The following is a 12,887-nucleotide window of genomic DNA, read 5'->3' as shown; positions in this document are numbered from 1 at the left end:
ATCTCTGCCCTCCTGAAGTTTGTTGCGATCCTACCCAGCTCACAATACTTCTAAAATTGTACCAGTAGATTTAAACTTCTGTTTCTAATCTTGTGATGCAAAACACATGTGCATAATAAAACTCCTGCCTATCTAGCCTAAGGCTTACTCTCTTTGTCAGGCAGCTACTGCAATACACTTTTAAGGAAATGAGTCATTTGTTATATTTTTTCATGTTTATCAATGTGTAGAATTCTAGTCTATGGATATACAGAAAATTGCTTCCATTTCTGGCACCTTGCATCAAGACTGAATTATTCCCAGTTCAGGTACAAAACCGCTCTAAGTGTTTCTTAATGCTCACAGCAAGAGCTGAAACAATCCACTTGCCAAGCATCCTTTATCCCTTCTTGTATCCAGTATAATTTGTTGTTTCCGTTGAAATTTGTAATTCTTGCTTCCATCCTGGTGAATGCATGAAGAAAAGCCTCAACAGAAATTTGTGATCTGGGTCCATATTCTGGGGTTTTCTGGGGGATGATAAAAAGAGCCCCAGCTCTCTTGGGAGATGCAGGCTGTAGCATTGTCCTATTGAGGGATGTGAAATTTGACATGGGACAGGTTTTCTCTCTCATTTAATTAAAATTTTAAATTTCAACCAATAATGCATGCAAATCCAACTACTGCACAATGGTTCATGTGTGTTTTTGGATTCATATTTGTCTATAACAGGTCCAAAAGTGAACATTTGCAAAAACTAAATGTTTCTTCTGAGAAGAAAAATGTGTAACTCAACCTTTAGCCTGCTAAGGGCTAAGGCTCCTCCTTGAAGTAGTGTCCAGCTGTCCTGCATTTTAGGAGGCATGGGGAGCAACTACATCTGTTCAACCTGTATAAAAATGGGAAATACTCCACATTTATTCTAAACAGAGCAACCCTAATTTGAGGACATGGTGAAGATAAAATAGCAGGTCACAATCCAGCACAACACTTGAAGAGTTCATGAAAATTTATAATACTTTTTCCACAAAGGTGAAAAGAATAACATATTAACTTGTTGTGCTCAAATTCTCTCAACCCACCCAGGAATGTTACATTAGTCATGTCTATAATCTTTGATGCACGATATTTGTTTTCCAGGTCAGGCACTATGAAGGAGGGAGTAACAGCTATTACAGCATGCCTCTTTCAATTCTAAGGTAGGAATCTCAGCCTCACTGAAAACCACAGACTAAGAAAATACATACTGTGCAGAAAGATGTAGATTTCAGTATATATATATGAAATAATTTGCAGTAAAATTTCAATGCAGATGTAGTTTAGGAACTAACCTTATTTGCACTATTAAAAAATTCATGGGCCTCTTGGAGCAATAATTCTCGTTCCTTCATGAGTAGCCAGAACTGCTCACACATCAGCTTCAGTTTCTGATTTTGAACTGCCATCTGTTCTTTATCAGTAAAGTCTTCGATCAGCAAAATCTCATCAGCCTCAGCTTTTAACTTTTCAGCTACAGACATGAATTCCTATAATAAAAAAGTTTAAGGTTCTAATTACTGAGTTCTCATAGAATGTCTGCGGGAACAAATCTGAACAACCATATAACCAAGTGAGATTTTATGCACTCTAATACAGGCAGATACAAATGGGAACCAGTCAAATTGTATGTTATTTAAAGTGTACTGAGTAAGCTTGTATCTCATCCAAAAGGCAGCTTCACAAAGGATTGTCTGAAATATTTTTCAGATGATGTGTAAAGTATGCCTTGAAGAAATTCAACACATATGTAAAGTGTAATGTATTTTCAAATGACCCGAATCAAATATACTCTTTTTTTGAACAGCTATCATTCCAGCTCTCAATTTTGATTTTATAAATAATGGGGCTAGTACGTAGCAGTATTACGCATTATGATCCTGTTTTGAGATTTACAAGGTAACACAAGGTATACACACCTTGAATCCTATGTTTATGCTACTTATCAATGGAATGTATTCAACATCAGATCTCAAGGGAGAGAAAAATTCTTAATTAATATGTGACCACACTCATATGTCTAGCTGAATTCTGTGTATTTGAAAACACATATGTACATATGAAATAGGAGCAGAAGTAAATGATTTGACCTCTCAAGCTGGTTTGGCCTTTCAAAAAGACAATGACTGATCTGTTGATGTTTCAATTTCTACTTTCCTAACCATCCCCGATAACCCAGGATCCCTTTGCCTAAAAAGAAGGCATCTGTCCTAAAAATATTCAATCACTCAGCCTCCATCATCTGGAGGCAAAAATCTCCAAAGTTGCAAAACTCTAAAACAAAATTCCCCTCATTTCTTTGCTGGTGAGGGGGTGAGTATTTCGATTTGTTCCGGACTGACCCACAAAAAGAAACATCTTTTCCACATCTTTTCCCTTGTCAAATCTATTCAGGATCTTATGTAGTTCACTCAAGACACCTCTCAGTCTTCTAAACTCCTATGGAAACAAGTTCAGCCTGTACAACCTATCCTCATCAGACAACTTTCTCATTCCAACTATCAGTCGAGTAAAACTGCTTTGAAATGCCTCCACTACATTTACATCCTATTGTAAATAAGGAGATCAAAATTGTACATAGTATTCAGGAATTGCTCCTGTTTGACTCAAGCATAACATAATCACTTTTATAAAACAAAGAACTGCAGATGCTGGAAATTTGAAACTAAATCAGAAATTGCTGAAAATACACAGCAGGTCTGATAAAATCTGTGGACAGAGAAATGTTAATTCAGTTTCTACTCCTCATCATTACTTTTATGTTAATTCCTCTTTTTTTAAAGGATAGCATTCCATTAGCCAACTTGAATATGTGTTGCAGCTGGACTCTACTTTTTGGGACTCATTCACCAGAACAGCAAGGTCCCTCCGCACCTCAGAATTGCGCAGTCAATCTCCATGTAAGTAATACTCTCAGATTGCCAATTATCAGCCAGAATGTATTAATGGTGGCAAGGATGAGGCTTTTCATTCTAAAGAGACATATTCTTGGTCAAATGAGAACAATAAATTCGGAAAAAGGGAGAAAGATTTTCAAAAAGGCCAGCAGCCAATAGGCTCATATGGTTATAAAATGGCAAAAAGGCAAAATTAATGGCTCTTGATTTAAATATGCAGAGTAGTTGGAGCAAAATAAATGAATTAACGACACAAATAAGGGTGTTAACTTACAGCTATTATGGAGATATGGTTACAAGATCAAAGATGAGAACTAAACATTCAGGGCTAAGTGACTTCTCAAAAGGACAAGTAGGTAGGGAAAGGTAAGCGGGTAGGGCAGTTTAATTTGTACGAGCTGTCATAACAACAAATCATCTTGGATTGGATGATGCAGAATCCATATGGGTGGAAGTATGAAAAAATGAGGGGAGGAAGTGACTGGTGGGAGTGGTCTATAAAGCCACTAACAGTAGCTGCTCTGTAGAACAGAGAATAAATCGGGAATTAATGAGGGTATGTTAAAAAGGCAGTACGTTAATCGAGGTGACTTTAATTCAAGGCTTTTGATATTTCTGTAGTCTGTTTCTTCTGTTCATCACAGACATTTTTGAATGGAATACACATTCAAATACAGTCTCTTTCCAGCAATGATTGGAGTGTAGTTACTCATAGCTGCTGTAGCTTGTTAAATAGATCTATTGCTATACCTTAGTTCTGTGTTTACATGTGGAGAAACTGCCAGTTCTGCTTCATATCCCTTTCATTTTGACTAAAGTTGGGAAAGGAATAGTTGTAGCTATTGTCTCTGACGGAATGTATTATCTATGGCCTGTTCCTGGGTTCTTTTCTCAGATTCTTTTAGTTGCATGTAGCAGCTTTCACAGCTCTGAATATTGCTTGTTTCTTTCTGACAGTGGCTGTGCTGTTCCTCCAGTTCCTCAGAACTTGGCCTCAGCTCCATTTCTGACACCATGTTCAGAAAGAAGCGGAACAGCCTTTACCATCTCTGTATTGAGGGGCTTGCAAAATGGCTACCTCCAGTATAGAAATCGCATGGTAGGGATCACATGGCCATGGCAGACCAGGAAGGGCAGTTGTGTATGATTGCGTTTCAATCCAAATAATACATTGCTTGATTTATCCTGCATTTGTGGAAATGTTTATGTTGAGTGAATAAGCATGTAATTTGTGAGCAAATGTACAGGGTAAGTTTGAGAAGTATTAAGATAAACTCCATTTCGTGATCAATTCCATTTTGTCCATTATGCAAAACCTACATTGCAAAATAAATCACTTACAAAATGGAAAGGTAAATTTAAAGTCGCCATAGTCTTACCAAACCATAGGGCTGTGCTTTCATTAGAGAGAGATGAGTGGTGGTGATTTAACCTGAGGGTCACCACACCTCAGGTAAGGGGAAGAGGTTCAGAATCAGGGCTCTTGATAGTAACCTCAGCTAGTGCAGGAAGTGAAGCCACGTTGTTGGCTTCACTGCATTACAAACCAGTCATCCAGCCAACTGAGCTAACCTCATTTACGAATAAATCATATAAGAAACATATCTTTTTTTAATAGCTTCTTTCAACAGGATTCTAGAATCATTGTTCAACTTGAAATTACAAGAATATATATCTATGATATATTTTTCACCTCTTTTGCAATTGAGGCTAAAAAGTCATAAAACATTATCTTTCAGTAACTGTTCTCATCAAAGAGATGGTATGGATTGGATCTTGTACACACTTACCTGGGCTTTACACCCAACACGATGGTGCTCCTGAAGTAGCCATTCACTTTCAGTTAGAGATGAACCTAAGTTTTCATTCCGTAAATATGTCTCACCATCATGCTGGAACCATTGCATCACCTTCATCCAATACAGAGTAATTATTAAACATCAGTTGTGGAAGACATGCTATAATGTACAACAACTGAGGGCAGCTATGCTATTTTTATTTTCAGCACTCCTATCAATTCCTGGACATAAGCAAACGAGTACTTGAGTACCAAACAAAGCTATCAACTTATTGAATTATGTTGTTCCTTTTGCAGGTACATAAATGATTTTTGATGGTGAATCATTGGAATAAAAATATTAACCTTATTCAGCTGATAGGTGATGTTCAGTACATTATTGCTTCTAATTTCAAAGAGGAAATAATAGAACAGACTGAAAAACTATATCTTATTTGGCATTATTTAAATTTCTGCCTATAACTGTATTTTAGTTAACTTTATAAGTTCCTTTCATGCTAAGACTACAAGAAGATACAACAATAGGTTACACTGATAATTGAAAGATGTTAAATTAAAACTGAACAATAGTCATTCTAAATTTATGAAAGCTTAAAAATGATGCACTTATTTTCTGTATTTTCTTACCTACAAACTAAAATTAGATTAGCATATTTAAATTTGTTTTTGAAGCAGTCATAAACTTTGGGAACCGGATTGAAACCAATCAAGATGATTTAATGAAAGTTCTCTCACTGTTGGCAGCTAAAGCTTAATGTGAAACTTTTGGCTCAAATCTTTCAAGGTCTAGAGCATGAATATCTGGATTTAAATCTGTGTTTGCAAAAAGTGATATAAACTATCTGATTTATATATATTTTTAATATCATCTACGTTAAGTTTGAGTTTTGATTTTGTGTTTAGTGACATACAAGTTTTCTTCATGTCTGAAGTTAATAAGTATTTCAGTAGCCATGGTGATTTCTTTTAAAAGAGTTTGAAATAGCAACTTTGGCAGATTAAAGGGTTTATGTTAATATTAGCATGTTTCATGTCTTAGAAATGTAAATAGTTGGCTATAAGATCAGTTTGAAATTTGTAGACTGAGTTTTTTTAAGCTTAGAGGAAATACTCATAGATTAGATAGAGATACTAAAGAGTTTTATGTTGTTTTGGGCAGTTCAGTGAAATCACTAGATAGAGATGCTTGTATATAGAGCAGTGCTCCTGAGAAGAAGAGGATATTGTAAAATTAGATTTATAGTGCCAAACCAGAAGTGTTGGGATAAGCCCCTGAAGAAACTACATGAATTACATGAAGCTGAGTTTAATCTTGGGTATTTGGTAGCTCCAGGAAAAGGTTATCAGTGTTCCAGTTAAGAGTTATAGTCACAGTTGCATTAAGCCTATCAAGGTGTTAGGAAAGCATTGTACAAGGGTGCATTTGGCTACTGTATGAGGGATGTTTTGTTTTGGACATGGCAAAGAAAATGTATTGGGATTAATGGGATTATCCTTTTACAGTGTTTAAAAATCTTAAATTTATGTTGAGTAAATATTTTGGTTGATACATTTTATCTGTCTATCTTTTGGTCAGTAAATTTCTGTTTTAATTTTTAAAACAAAATCTGCAACATTGTTGTGTGTTTGTTTCACCAAGAGGCCACATCATTAAAAGCAAAACAAGACAAGATCTATGAAACTAGGTTTCAGTCTGGGTTCTGACTTGTCCCGTAATAAAATAAGCTGGGATCAGAACAGTGAAGATCCTGCAGAAATCCTGATGTATGCACATGCCCTATAATTGCCTGGGTAGTTTAAACTTCCAGTTGGTTGATTTACACAGCCTCGGACCTTGCACAAATGATCCCCTAAACAGCTTCAGGGTCCAAGACTGAGATATGCAGCACTTACAAAAACAAAGTTGCTGGAAAAGCTCAGCAGGTCTGGCAGCATCTGAGAAGTAAAAGGGTCACCGGACCTGAAACGTTAACTCTGTTTTTTCCTTCACAGATGCTGCCAGACCTGCTGAGCTTTTCTAGCAACTTTGTTCCTGATTTACAGCATCCGCAGTTATTTCAGTTTTTATTTATGCAGTACTTAGCTTGAGAATGTTATGCTGTTACTGCTTGGTCTAACTTAGTCATTAGCAAGTGTAACTGAACCAAATACCACAACCAATCATCCGTAAGACCATAAGACATAGGAGCAGAAACTAGGCTATTCAGCCCATCAAGTCTTCTCCACCATTCAATCATGGCTGATAAGTTTCTTAACCCTATTCTCCCGCTTTCTCCCTGTAAGCCTTGATCTCCTTGAGAATCAAGAACCTATCTATCTCCGTTTTAAACATACTCAATAACCTGGCCTCCACAGCCTTCTGCAGCAGTGAATTCCATAGATTCACACTCTCTGGCCGAAGAAGTTTCTTCTTATCTCCGTTCTAAAAGATCTTCCCTTTACTCTAAGGCTGTGCCCTCAGGTCCTAGTCTCTCCTACCCAATGGAAACATCTTCCCAACGTCCACTCTGTCCAAGCCATTCAGTATTCTGTAAGTTTCAATTAGATCTCCCCTCATCCTTCTAAACTCCATCGAGTATAGACCCAGAGTCCTCAAATGTTCTTCACATGTTAAGCTTTTCACTCCTGGGACAATTCTCATGAAGCTTCTCTGAATCCACTTCACAATCACTCACTCACCCACGCACATAGCCATCCGTATCACCTCTGCAATCTGAGCAAGCTCCCAACACAACCCTCTTTTTCACCAATACCCCCTGTCTCCTACCCTCCGATCTGAAATTAATACTCCTTGAACCCACACACCACGCTCGTCTGACCAACCACACTGACTGTTCACTCACTAATCTATTCACTCACTGAAGGACTCATCCATCTACTCACTCCTCACCCATTTACCCACCAATTCATTCATTCACAATCACTCACTCATACCCCCTCACTGAATCATTCACTCATCCATGCATATAGCCATTCCCTAACTTTAAATTATTCACGAAAAGACTTGAGATCCTGACAAACCTACCTTAATATGACTGGTAGTAAAAGGGGCATGTCCACTCCTTCTTTCAATTCTGCTATGTTCATTGGGCTTACCTTGGAGAAACTGCACCATTTCTGCTTCAGTCAGGATTGGAGGTCCCACCAGGGTACAGAAAATATTTGGTCAGTGCCAATGCACCCAGTATTGCTGCTAACCAGAAGATCTAGGTCAATGTTTGTTCTTATCACTCTGACAAGATGTCAAGCCAGTTCTCACTGAAGTTATGATGGCGGCATTTTAAAAAATTCATTCTCAGGACATGAACATAGATAGTTTTTTTGCTGGTGTTGTGATATCAGCTTGTATTGCATAAAACTGAAGACTATTCTTGGCCACTATCTTTATTTTGACAGTATTGTGTATTCTTCAAAAGCAAACGGTCATAGGTAACATGTGTTCAACCAAACAGTTTTTTCTCTGAGAAAATAACACTATTTCTCAGGTGTACACCATTATTTCAAAGCCATTATTTTCATGGTTTTAACACAGATTTGGTCTGTACCTTATCTACCTGCTGGTCCCATTGATAGATCTGTAAAATTTGCTCCAGGTCCAGCCTTTGACGATATGATTGCTCCTCCAGCTGTCTCCTCCTGTCCTGTAGTAGTTCCATTAGACTTTCAATCTTTACACAGCTGCTGTGAGCCCCATGAGTTAGTTCAGAATGTGCTTTCGGTCCAGGGACTTTGAACTCTTTGATTACATTAAGGAGTTCTTGACTTTTGTTGAGAAGAACCATTGAACTTGTTAAAAGGACTGAAACAAAAGTCAACTGTTCAGAATTAATTCAAGTTCCACACGTAATCGAAGACTTAGACCATAAGACATAGAAGCAGAAGTAGTCCCTTCAGCCCAGCAAGTCTGCTTTGCCATTCAGTGAGATCATGGTTGATCTGATAATCCTCAACTCTACTTTCCTATCTAGATTCCCTTATTGTGTAAAAATCTGTCTTAGCCTTCAATATAATTAATGACCCACCCTCTACAGCTCTCTGAGATAAATAATTAGACAGATTCACTATCTCTAAGAGAAGACATTTCTCCTCATTTCTGTACTAAACATATGATCCCTTACTCTGAAGTTATCCCCTCTGGTCCCATTCTCTCCCACAAGGTGAAACAACCTCTCCACATCTATGCTGTCAAGCTCCCAAAGAACCTAGTCTCTTTCAATAAGGCTGTCTCACATTCTTTTAAATTCTAATGAGTATAAGTCAAATCTCTCCTCAGTCTTTCTCTGGGCTGCTACCAATGCCAGTATATCTTTTCTTAGATAAAAGAGAACCAAAACTGATCACAGTATTCTAGGTGTGACATAATTAGCGCCTTCTATAGTTTTAGCAAGATTTCCCTACGTTTACACTCCACTCCCTGTGAAGTAAATGGTGACATTCCATTTGCGTTCTCTTTTACCTGCTGAAATTGGAAGCTAGCTTTCTGTGATTAAGCATGAGGACTTCAAAATTCCTCTTTGCTGCAGCTTTCTGCAGTCTTTCTCGGTTTAAATAGCCTCCCTTATTCCAAGTCTCTGTTTTCTTTTGGTGGTCAGTCCTTTATCTCTGCTCATAAACTACCTCCAATACAGCATTTTTCTCATTAAGTGTGCATTATCTTATTTTACATCTTCTATTTCCTTTTATCTATCCTGTTTGATAACTCCTCAGAGAATTCTAATAAAATTGTCAGGCAGTATTTCCCTTTCATGATGCCACGTTAACTCTGTTTGCTTATATTATGTAGTTTTAAATGCTCTGCGACTGTATCCTTTTATTATAAACTCCATCATTTTTTCAATGACAAGATGTTAAGCTAACCGGCTTATAGTTAATTATTCTTTCTTCATCTCTTTTCCTTTTTGAAAAATATATTTCCTTTCAGAGCATTTTATCTGATGATTGTTTGGAGAAAATTTCAAGCAAGTTTTGAGATATTCTACCTTCTCTTAATCAGCATTCCCTCAATTTCTAAAATTGCTTATTTCTTGTCTTTCTCTATTCTTTAAAGTAACTTAAATTCAACATTTTGAAAAAGTTTCCTCTAAAGTAACTTCCACTTAATAAGAGGGATGAGGTAGATGGAATCACATTCTTTATTACCATCAGCCTTTATCTCTAAGTCACTAAAACATTTTTCTATGTTGGAACTGGCATCCACTTGCCTTTAACACCCGCCCACACCACCCCCACCCCAATGCTTAAATGTAAAATGTTAGAAACACTTCCACTGCAACAGAACTAATACATTATATTCAAGGAATAAAATCAATGCTGGGATTGAAACAGTGGATATTTGGTGCTAGGTCCAATAATCTCTTACTATGCAACTCAGTCTCTGCTCTCTATGTTTGTCACCTTTTTCTCTAGTTCAGTACTAAACTGGCAAGTCACAAATAGGATGCAATCATAGCTAAGGCCTTGCTGCTTGGTTTACTAGCAATCAGAAATTATCAATGATTATTATATGTAGATACGAAGGCATCAAAATAATTTGGAAAAAAATTGACTTCTAATGTATGAACAGACCAAGATGATCATTCAGAAATTCTTACTCAGCCTCCTCAAATTAACTGTTTTGGCCTCAACTGGAATGTTTTATTTGGTTCTAAGCACCATACTATCAGAAAAATGTGAAAGCATTAGAGAGATGCAGAAAAGATTAATTAGCAAGTTGCAGGAATAAGCAATTTCAGTTACGTAGATAGACTGAAAGAGATGAGACTGTTCAGTTTATAGAAGAGACAGAGATTTAATAGAGGCATTCAAAATCATGGCAGCCTAGATAATGTAGAAAGGGAGAAAAACTTCCCAGTGAAAGGATCAAGAACCAGATGGTATAGGTTTAAGATATTTGGCAAAAGTAGCAAAGCAGAAATAACCAGAACCTTTTCACACAGTAAGTACTTAAGGTCTGGAGCGCATTGCCTGAACATGCGCTGCAGGCAGGTTCATTTGAAGCATCAAGAGGGAATTGGCTAATTATCTGAAAAGAAAGAATATATAGGGTTAAAAGGTAAAGTCAAGGGTTTGGCACCCTTCAAAGAGCCAAGCTGACACAGTATATCGATTGGACTCCTGCGCTGCAACAATTCTGTGATTCTCTAAAAAGCAGTTAGCTTCCACCAACTATTTTATTCTCACTTGTTCAATGTTCCTTTACCTGAGAAAGCAGTTATGCTGGCTGCACATTCTATCTACTTGGCAATTACACAGCTGCACACCACTCACACAAATGCTGCAATCAAATTAAAATGTGAATTGTAATCTATTGCTAAACTACAGTCTACACCATTGAATCCAGACATGCGTTTATTAATGTTCTCTGCGGGATCAAATAAATATGAGAGAAAATGTAGTAAGTAGGTTACTGTAGATCACACCATCAGTCAAAGCCCAATTGGTTTTGACTCAGTGTTGGCCTGAAGCAATACTATATTTTTTGAGAAGTTGAACAAATGGTAAGACTAGAAATTGTAAGGTTCAAGGTCACATTTACTTATGTTAGACAACTTGAAATGGCAAAGACCAAGGTAAGGTGGAAGTTTTATTGAAAAGAAGAAAAATAGCAATAAAGTTGTGCAGTGTAAATTGGGTGTGAAGGTTCCAAATAGACTTGGAATTAAGTGAAGTCAGAACCTTTTCTTCCAGGAGTCACTGCTTTGCTCTAGTGTCAACTTATGGGCTGAATCTGGATTTAAAACTGCAATTACCTTATAACTGTTGGCATGAAGTAAAACAATTTGGCACCAGTATCACAGCTGTACTGTAAATCTTAACAGGTTTTGTTACTCATCCCTATCTAGGATACTGCCCAAACTAAAAATAATGCAAAGGACATTATTTCAGAGAGTCAGGATAAAAGACTTAAGATAATTTTCTGTTCAAGTTCCCAGTTACAAATACTCATGATACATTTGGTTGAAGTACTTGCCTTTCTTAAGATCTTGATGCTGATGAAGGAGTTGCTTCAAGGAATCCATATCCTCAAATATTTGGGCACTGTTCAGAAATTCTTCAGCTTCATCAATTTTTATAGCAAACTAAAAAATATATACTTTTTAGGAATAGAATCAACTTTACAACTGCTGTGTTAATTAAAAGACCACGCAGCACTATCAAAATTCACTGTAAGCTCTTTAATTCCAAGATTAGTTTAAACTGCTGTTGTATTTTGTAATCACTTTTCCTTTGTTAATTACTGACCTCTAAAGCTTGATCAAAGAACTCGGATGCCATTTTTAAAAGTCTCTTTCGATTTTCAAGCAATTGGTTGAGAGTTGTCCAATTAACTCCCAGAGTTCTTCCCATCTCATCATAGAGTTGACTTTGGTCTTCATGGGCCTCTGCTGTTCTGTCAGCTTCAAGCAGCAAATCCCTAACACCACCTTCATGTGTCTGTTAGAGAGACAGAGAGGAAAAAAGGCAAGAACAAAGTTTTCTGTACACAGCAGCTGGCTTTTTAAAAACAAATTAAGACTGGAATCTCATCAGCAATTCTCATTTTATAATTGGCTAAGTATGGAAACAATTTGAGTATCTTACCTTTTCCCTAACTAGTTCTGCTGTTTGAACAAAAGTTGAACACAAAATAATAGAATAGTTGATGATTGGGACAGCTGATTCAGACAGAGCTTCACTCTGTCCACATGGCTGGTGGTCATCATCAGGTAATCCCTGAGCCTACAGCTTCACTGCTCATTTCAACTGTGCTATATTTCACCTTCAAGGGTGATGGGAGAGAGAAGGCAGAAGGGATGAAGAGAAACAAAGTGGGGGGGGACAGAAGAGGAGGTAGAGTCAGGTTGTAAAGAAATACAGAGGATGAAAGGAAAGTAGGAGGTAGAACAGGAACATGGTCAACATGGGCAACCTGGGCACCAACCAAACATGAGAATGATATAATGGAGAAAGCCTTGAGAATTCAGTGTTGAATCGCCAAGATGTATATCGCTGCTGTGAGTAGCTGAAAAAAATGAGAAAGCCCTAAAAGAGACAGAAGTAAAATAACTGAACAAAAAGCTTGCACTAATAGAGGGAATCTATCATGAATGAAACTGTATAACTTGTTAATATGTTTGATCAACCTGCTCAGATGTGTTGACCTCTGCAGCAGGTCAGACTTAAATCTAGGACTTCTG

The 12,887-nt window shown here is 37.2% G+C and overlaps 1 protein-coding gene across 1 annotated transcript in view; it reads right to left on the bottom strand.

The window, feature by feature from the left end:
• ccdc141 (coiled-coil domain containing 141) overlaps positions 1 to 12,887 on the bottom strand; it is a 136,323-nt gene that overhangs the window by 87,118 nt on the left and 36,318 nt on the right. The window contains exons 3-7 of the mRNA XM_048599203.1: positions 11,953 to 12,144; positions 11,681 to 11,789; positions 8,256 to 8,509; positions 4,703 to 4,822; positions 1,311 to 1,505 (exon numbers count right to left, since the gene is read on the bottom strand). Coding sequence (XP_048455160.1) covers positions 1,311 to 1,505; positions 4,703 to 4,822; positions 8,256 to 8,509; positions 11,681 to 11,789; positions 11,953 to 12,144 — 870 coding nt within the window. The remainder of the gene's footprint in view (positions 1 to 1,310; positions 1,506 to 4,702; positions 4,823 to 8,255; positions 8,510 to 11,680; positions 11,790 to 11,952; positions 12,145 to 12,887) is intronic.

The sequence above is a fragment of the Rhincodon typus genome, chromosome 7, assembly GCF_021869965.1.
Source record: "Rhincodon typus isolate 14 chromosome 7, sRhiTyp1.1, whole genome shotgun sequence".
In the NCBI taxonomy this organism is placed as follows: domain Eukaryota; kingdom Metazoa; phylum Chordata; class Chondrichthyes; order Orectolobiformes; family Rhincodontidae; genus Rhincodon; species Rhincodon typus.
The sequence above is the reverse complement of the archived record's forward strand: the minus strand, read 5'-3'. Positions and strand labels throughout refer to the sequence as shown.